Source organism: Acyrthosiphon pisum, chromosome A1 (assembly GCF_005508785.2).
Source record: "Acyrthosiphon pisum isolate AL4f chromosome A1, pea_aphid_22Mar2018_4r6ur, whole genome shotgun sequence".
Classification (NCBI taxonomy): Eukaryota; Metazoa; Arthropoda; class Insecta; order Hemiptera; family Aphididae; genus Acyrthosiphon; species Acyrthosiphon pisum.
Genome location: NC_042494.1, coordinates 41,140,260 through 41,149,448, shown reverse-complemented (window position 1 = coordinate 41,149,448; position 9,189 = coordinate 41,140,260). Strand labels below are relative to the sequence as shown.

The 9,189-nt window shown below is 30.0% G+C and overlaps 1 protein-coding gene across 1 annotated transcript in view; it reads left to right on the top strand.

Annotated features, from left to right (window-relative positions):
• Positions 1-6,219, top strand: part of LOC100168539 — a 10,828-nt gene extending 4,609 nt beyond the window's left edge. Inside the window, exons 2-6 of the mRNA XM_001946587.5 lie at positions 359-665; positions 728-997; positions 1,058-1,285; positions 2,407-2,608; positions 4,564-6,219. Coding sequence (XP_001946622.2) covers positions 359-665; positions 728-997; positions 1,058-1,285; positions 2,407-2,608; positions 4,564-5,094 — 1,538 coding nt within the window. The 3' untranslated portion in view covers positions 5,095-6,219. The remainder of the gene's footprint in view (positions 1-358; positions 666-727; positions 998-1,057; positions 1,286-2,406; positions 2,609-4,563) is intronic.
• Positions 6,220-9,189: the final 2,970 nt, after the last annotated feature.

Below are 9,189 nucleotides of genomic sequence, written 5' to 3'. Positions count from 1 at the left end.
AACTATGTAAAAAAATATTTTCAAAAAAGTTAACACTTTTTGAACATAATGAGTGTTCAATGATAAAATAATCACCTGGTATATGTTATCTTTATCAACTTTGAGTCATAAGTTGATCATAAAGTTGTTTGTATTATTAGTTATAGAATATTAATTTAGAATAATAATTCCATGATAATACCTATTGTATCGAGGATTTAAATTCTTTTTATACTTTTTATTTAAGCGTAAATGCAACAAAATACATAAAATGTTTTGAACTCATGAACTACATTATTTGATTATTTCTGTCATTGTGGTGATAGTTAAATTTTATTTAAACTAATATTATAATGATGTTAAATATTTTTATTTTTAGATGCGAACGATTGTGTTGTAAAGTTAACTAGTACAGTCAGTTATGAAGACGAGTATCAGTCTTTATTATTTCAAAACAGAGATCGTATAATAACTAAATTAAAAAATGATTTATCCAATGTCTTACCTCCTCCGCCAAAAGTAACTACTTGTCGACTGAGTGTAAATGATATACTAGATAGATGGTATCAACACGAAAAATCAAATTTTCTAACCAAGAAACCTGAAACAAAAGAACTAAAAAATATTGACCGTGCAATTAATTGGCCTTGGCCAGAAGTATCTAATGTCCAGTGTTTTGATGTTTAGTAAGTAAAATGTGAAAAACTCTAAAATCAATACCTTTTTTAAATTTGTTTTTATATTACAGCTATAACATTGATAGCAAATCGGCAGAAATGGCTTTACTGGAAACAAAGTACCAACAAAGGTATGTTTCAAACGAGACAAAATCTCTCATGAACACAGGATTAACGCCACAGCCTAAAAAAGAACGTGGATTAGTCATCCAACAAGTTAAGCCTGTTGAACAAAATATACGATTAATTCGAAGAAAACCGGTCTCAAAACCTCAAATATTAGCAGAGGCTAAAGCAAAATTAGCTCTTATTGAAAATAAACGTCGAATTTTAGTGCCAGGGTAAGGAATATAATAATTTATTGACATATTTAATATTAATTACATTTATTATTTTTAAAGAAAACTAAAAAGGGAAAATATAAAACCATTGGAGAAAAGTTATCTTGAAAATCGAAATGGAACCGACAGAAGATCAATTAGTCATAAAAGAGCACTATTTCAAAGTCCTGAAATGTATTGTTCTAGAAAACGTGTGTGTTATAGTCAAAATCCAAATTCTGAAGAGTCATCTCCTCTTAGTGCTCTTTCAATTTGTAGCGATACATCAAATACTACACCAGTTAAAAGGTAATAATTTATAAAACTTACTCTTTAAATATATTTAACATTTAATTTAAGAAAGCAAAATGTAATAAACAAATTATTAACTCAATGTTAAAAACGATTCTGAGCGGAGACGGTTTGACAGTCTAGATATTTTATATTTTGTTATTTATTTTGTCATGTAAGTTGAATTAATATTAAAATATTATAATTTTTTATTCATTTCTATGGTGATAAACAAAGCGTTAGAAATTAAAATCCCATTTTTAGCGTTTTTTCGTAATTTTCCGGTGGTTTTCCCGTGGCATTAAATAACTGTTGAGAAAATCCAAAAATTACCTCTCTAAAGTACCATCTTGATCCAATTTGCTAAAAGATAAGGTATTATATGTTGAAATCGAAACACTCCTTCTGGAAGAAATTTTGTATACAGGATATAAAAATAAAAAATAAAAATAAAAATAAACACTATTGTAAAAACAATAGCTCCCTCGCTCCGCTCAGAATCTAAAATATACACATATTGATAGAATAGAAAATAGGTGAGATACAGTAAAACTTCTGTAAGACGGAAACCCTGGTAACACAGACAATATTTTTTAGTCCTGATTCAAATACAACATAATGAATGTGAATCCTGTCAAGTCAGAAACTCCGATAAGACAGAAAAATTGGACAGCCCCAAGTGATTCCGTCTTAGCAAAGTTTTACTGTACTATAGTTATAATGATAATAATAATAACGCCAATGCTAGTAATAATACTATAGTCCGCTTTACAAATTAAGTGGTGGTCGGTTGCTCCGCCCATCGTGAGGCGTTCTACAACTAGTAGTACAAATTTATTTCAATTTTACGTGCTATACCTGTAAGAATCCTGTTTTTGTGCATGAATGTTGCCTAAAATATACTGTTTCGATGCTTAGTGTGGGTTGAAGGCAGGATCATCAACCACCAGTTCGTTTGATGCAGACTATAATATAATAATACTTTCGTCATTATGTATCTGAGATAATATTTTACATAGCTCATCTTTCAATTTTATTATGTTTACCTACTAATAAATATGATTACACAACATGAAAAACTGAATATATTTAATGTTGACAAATTATTTAAAAAAATATTCATTTTTATAATTTTATAGATGGAGTGCTGCTCCTTTGAGTGCAAAATTATTTGGTGATGATGACCAAGAGGATAAACAGACATCAAAAATGACTAGAACAGAACCAGTCAAAAAATGCCAAAGAGTATTGAAATTTTTTAATAATACAGAATCAGCGACTCCAAAAAATTTGTTTAATACAAAACCAAGTCAAAAAGAACTTAGTAAACTTCATAAACAGGTTTGTATTTATATTTTTTGTAATCATAAAATTTGGAACTACTTGTCTTTTTAGCTGCTCACCGAAATTTTTAGCATCTTATTTATGTTATTTACTGAATAATTATAAATTATAATTTATAAGGTTATTTAGTGATTAATTTTATTGCTGATAATATTATAATAATATTACTACATTAGTCTCCATAAACATTAAATTGTTTGAATCTCTGTACCCATTGATTTTTTCACTCATATCTTCTAAATATAAATTAATGTACCTAGCAATGTAGAAATTTTTGTGTACTATACTTAATGAGTTTTTATGGTTGTATTATGGTATTTATCTTTTGATGCCTGATCAATTACCTATAATTTATCATACGGTAAAAACTAAAAAGGAATATGGATATGGCCATGCAATATACTATTTTGGAAGGTAGCATACAACATAAGTATTATTGCAGTAGGTAGTACGAGTATCTAAAATATGAATATAATATAATAAGTTGTTTTATTACAACAGTGGTTGGAGGATAACCAAAGGAGGACTTACCATTTTTCCGCCCCTAGGCATTACAACACTAGCGCCCCGTACATTGGCATGCTCCCACGGGGGGGGGGGGGGGGGGAGTAATGTTCCATGAACTAAAACAATACTATAAAAATTGTATTTAGGTATTTTTTATATTTATACATACCAACTAAACAAATAAATATTAATACAATTTTGCATAAGTACATACTGTACATTTATACACTTGTACAATAATTAAATCATTTTGCGCCTTGATTTATCTGAGCACTCTAGTCTCTATAATCGTAATCGATTAGCAAATTTCTGAGCGGTATGCACTATGCAGGAGACGAGTGACAGTGCCAGCGTCGCGCGTCGTCGCAATATTTATTATTACTAATTACTTTATCAAGACACCTGATTTCAAAAATTCTAATTGTGGTGCCGGGTGCGGGGTGAGGCGGGTCATTCCACTAAGCACTGTGCGAGCTGTCCCCCACCTAGCTAGTAGAGGGGCTATATACAATGTAGTAATGTACTTAGCGGCCCGTGGCAGTATATTTGACCGCCTTGGCTGGCATTTTGCGCATGCGCCATTCACAATATTGTACGGGTTTACGCTGCACACCGGTATACCATCTCCCATGCATTAACATAGGCAACTGCCTCGTCGAGTGTCGATGTCGAACCTCTAGCGGTGGCGGCGCGCGCTGGTCACAGGATTAAACTCAAATGGCAAGGTTATTATAGCTTATAAATTAAAACGTTACTGTGACGTGACTACGTGAGCCATTCTCCAGTTTCATGCAAGTTGTATACGAAAAAAAAAAATATACAATATAAATTTAGGTAAATAGAATTATGAAATTATGAAAAAGTAAAAATGAACTAAAAAATTGCGCCCCCAAAAATATTGCGCTCTTGGCCAGTGCCTTGGTGGCCTATGGGTAAATCCGCCCCTGAGGATAACTATTATTACTCTATTGGATATCCCTTTACGACATACGAATATCAATGTTTATTATTTAATTTAAAATATAATATTCAATTTTTATATTTACGTATGCTATGTAAATAAAAGTTGTTTTCTCTCATTTAAGTGAGTTATAATGTGTTAAATGTGTTATAATTTTAATCTTACCTTTTTTTCTGTGGTGCTATTGTGCACGCCTACAATGAGCACTTCACCATTGCTGTCATCCTTCCACTGTAGGGGCATCGTTTATTGATAATCATACTGAGAGAACTATGTTTACACAAATGATGTCTGATACTAATAAATTATTTCACATATACAGTAAAACAGGTTTAAGACACTCCATCTTAATATGCTTATTGTCCTGAGTCCCTTGATGAATATTTATATTTCTCTTTTATGTTTTTTTCAACTGGTGTGGTCCCTTGGAGATTGTTTCAAACGGGTTTTACTGTAACACAAGTTAATTCAAAAATTGTTTCAGAAATTATTATGGGCTGTTTCGGAAGTGTTAAAAGATTGTGGTGTTGATAGTCATCACAAGCAATTTCGACCATTTCTTCAACAATTATTCAAAGTATGTTCTAAACAATGGTTGCAGAAGACAGGTTCAGAAATAAAAACTAGCACTAGTGAAGCGATGCGTGCTCTAGTGATGAAGCACAAGAGTACAGTATTAAAATTGAAATTAAACTCTCCTAAACATAAAGATAATGTTGTTACATCTAAACGAAAGTCTGTGGCAGATGTAAAAAAAGTGTTATTTATAGATACCCCAAAAACTGATTTTAAGTTTGAAAAATTTGGTTCAGACTTAAAAACAAAAAGTTCAACTATTGAAAATGTAGTTATCAGTAAAGGAATCAATGATTTTGCATTATATCTAGATATTAAAAAATTACCTTGTAACAAAAATACTGAAGACCTACCGAGTAGGCCAGTTTCTTCTACTTCTGACTATTGTTCTAATCTGGATATTGATACCAAAGATTCAGAAGGAATCTTTGCTGGTTAATGCTTTTATTCAATAGTTGCTAATTAGGTACATATTTTTTTCTTTTTTGACTACTGAAACGAAAGTACTATTTTTCAGACAGCAAAATGTAAATGTTATCCATTTTCTTTTCATTTGTTTTATTTTCATTAATTTATGGCTTAGTAAATTCCCCGATTTAAGTTCTATATTATCTTATTTAATTAAAATTTTTTCTCTTAGTGTTAAGAAGTTCTTTTCAATTTAATGATTAGTCTCTATTTTTTGTGTCTACATTTAATGCTTATATTCTCTAATGTTACATGTAATTATATACTTATTTTTATTAAGGAATGACTGAAGTATATTTGGTTTTCTGTACTATTTACGCGGATCTCTTAAATTGTAACTAATGTATTTAAATTTAAGTATTTAAAATGTATTTAGTTAAATTAAATTTATAATTAATTAAAAAAGGTAAAAAAGAATAAATAATTGATTATGATTACTGTCATTTATAGAAAATTTAATTATTTTTTCTAGGTATATTATTACATAAACTTTAAATTATATAATATAGGTTTTGTACTTTTAATTTTTTGGTTTTAAAATATTGTTATAATTATAATATTATTGAATACTTACGATTGATTCTATTTGGTATGTTTAACCAAGTGCACACCTAGCTGATTGGTTATCTAGAAGTAAATTGTTATTAAAAATGCATATTTAATTGTAAATTTTAAAGTTATTTTTTTATAAAAATTCTAAAAAAAAAATAATTTAATTTTGTTCTTTTTTTAAAAATAAAATGTAAACTAATGCATATTTCTTGTTGTAAAATCAACTTTAAGGTTTTCAGTTCTTACATAATTGTTAAAATTTAAATTTCTAAAATAATAAAATGTTTATATATTATATGGTGTTATTATTTGGCAAGTAATAAATACTAAATATTAAACGGCTGTATTTTTCTTGTTAGTTATGTTTTTGATATGATAGGTAGTTGACCTGTTAAACAACAGTAACCTGTACAATTTCCAGTATGGATATGGATCCAGTTTGGATCGGAATTCTTTATGAGTTTACAATTGGTATTGTCTGATTATCTAGATTTATTCAATGTGTTAAAAATACTTTAAATAATAATACAACTTAATGAATTAATACTATTTTGTTTATTATCCTCTTTAAAAAATCTTTAAAACATGTTTGTTTCTACAGGTGTCTGGTTCAATGAATAATTACTTATTATTTTTTAACTTATATATTTTATGATTAATTTTATCATTAACATGTATAAACAAACTATTTTTGAAATCTCGACAATTTAGATTGAAAGTATCCTCAGAATATTACTATTCAAACTGACCTGTATAGAATACAGATTCAATTATAAGTTTTTATATGGATGGAGGTAAGCACCCTAAGCTTACATTCAATTTTATTTTCTTAAAGTGAATGAAACCACATACAGAAGTCCAGTAGTAGTTATATACACATGTGATGCGAGTAGTACCTATTTATTATACTTGGAAAATTTTTACAAATAACATTTTATTTAAGGGGATTCGATACTGTGATTTTCTGTTTTCGTCTAACACACACGTTACATAGTATTTTAGACGTGTTTTTGCCAAACATACCAATTCATCTAATGAAGCGATAAGAATTCTGTAAGCAGATTTGAATTCGTCATCGAGTCTACTAGAAATCGATTTTCCCACATTTTTGATATTATCCCCCAAATTCCAGAAAAAGTCACATAAAAAAAAGAGTATTTAAACATTTTTGTTTTTCAATTTTTGGAGAAGCTAAAATCAAAAAATCAGAAATGTGGGAAAGTCGATTTTAAGTAGAATTGATGACGAATTCAAATTTGTTTTTAGAATTCTTATCGCTTTCTTATCGCCATTAGATCAATTGGTATGTTTGGCAAAAAGCACATCTAAAATACTATGTCGCGCGTGTGTTAGACAAAAACAGAAAATCACGGTATCGAATCCCCTTAAGTGTTGTATTAGTTTTTAGTATGAACATGATTTCATAATATTATATTTGCTTCCTTTGAAAAATATTTAGTAACGAGGTACTACCACTCGCGTCTCGCACGTTCAGAACTGTTACATTCAAATTCAACGTTTTAAGATTATCTTGGTAGTTTTGGATTGAAGCAAGGAAAGTGTCACATTCCACTTCATGACATACTTTATTATTTTTAATCACAATCAGTATTACATTTTGTAATTCACAATGTATAGATATGTTACGGTAAATTGCGTTAAAAGAAAAATATCGTAATCCACCGCTCATCAATGTTATTGACCAAATACATAGGTATATATAATTAGGTAATTATCGTTATTAACAATATAAACTACATAGATAATCACTCAAAGTTTGCATCCCTCCAAGCATAGGCTCAACTAGGGTCAATATTCTGGGGGGGGGGAGGTGGCACAGCCCACCTAACAAAACTATTAATATTTAAAATAACTCATAGTTGGCTAATATCTAAATCAATTAAGAATATTTTTTTTGTGGGGGGGGGGGGTTAAATTGTAGTCAGGGGGGGCTAAGCTCCCTCTAGTTACGCCACTGTCTCCAAGACCAATTGATTTTAAAGATATGTTGTAGGTATCAACTGTTGAATGAATCACAGCTTTATAAAGCTACTTGCTCGGGCCTCGGGGAGTCTAATAAATCAAGATTGAAATATGTACCGCAACTCGATAAAAAAACGTACAGCCAAAAAGTTGTAATGTTTGTGAAGTATCCAAAGAAAAAAGTTTTACCTACAAAATTAGGCGGTCCTTTAACAATGCCCAATAAATCAGAGCACCAATGCAGTATTCAATTTTAATTTAATACACTGCCAACTATACTCCAACAGTCCAACTACACAACTTTTTCGTGGTTTGTTTTTAATCTACCTGACTGCCAATATTAGTTGGTTATCCTGAACCTCACTCGTTTAGTAATAGAAAAACAAATAAATGTATAAAACTCATAAAATGTAATATCCCATATTTGTTGACTATTCTCAATATTTCTCATTTCACATAATATGGTTCTTAATGTACATTAATCACGTGATTCACTGAAAAATCATATTTATTGGCAAATATTGCTAATGACCTGCAAATAACGTTATATGTATAGGTATAGCCGTACAGGTACTTCGATTTAATGATATTATGTAATTTACTCATTTACCGTAATATAATATCATTTAAGGTGGTTTCCCCGGTGCGAATGTTTGCGTAGCGAACGCAATTTTAAATCTTAGCGGTTTTTAGTCACTCATTTGATTTCGGTTTCACACTAGACGATTAATCGCTCGATGCGAGTGGCCTGCGAACATTATTTCCCGCCAAAAATTCAAAATATATTGACTTGTTTTGAGCTGTTTACGGACATTACCTATTCATTTTAAATTATTTAAGTTTTTTTAGATTCTGAGCGGAGCGATGAATGTATTGATTTTACAATGATGTGTGTTTTTTTTTAATTTTTTTTTTGTTTTGTGTGTGTGTCATAACTTTTTAGGATAGTAAAAATGCTTAGATTTTCTTCAACAGTATCTTAGTAGGAAATAGAATCTAGTTGGCAGTGGCACCCAACCCTATTACTAGGTGTAGCGGTCGCTACACGTTGAAAATAAGGGGTGGGTGGGTATAATAACATAAAATAATTAACTCGAAATATGTTCATTATTAATCACAGATTATATTGGTTGGTACCTTAATATTTGCTAATATTATTAATTAAAATATGATAAAATGTATAAAATAATATAATTTTGAGTTTGTGAGGGGGTGGGTGGGTGGTTAAAATTATTTCTTGCTACACCTGAAAAATATATCTTGGGCGCCACTGAGTATATAGGTACGACAATATAATAAGCTGCAGATCGATATATTATAAATCCTCGTTAAAATATTATAATACAATATTATAGTATTATTCTCTGCGTAAGTATACAGGTAGATTTGGTAGGTATACCAATAATAATAATAATGCGTTTGGAAAATAAACGGGCCCGAAATCCAGCTGATGCCGGTCGATTAATAATGTGATGGCTTACTCGCTGGCTACTAATAAACGATGTTTGTTTTAAATCATCGTCGACGATCC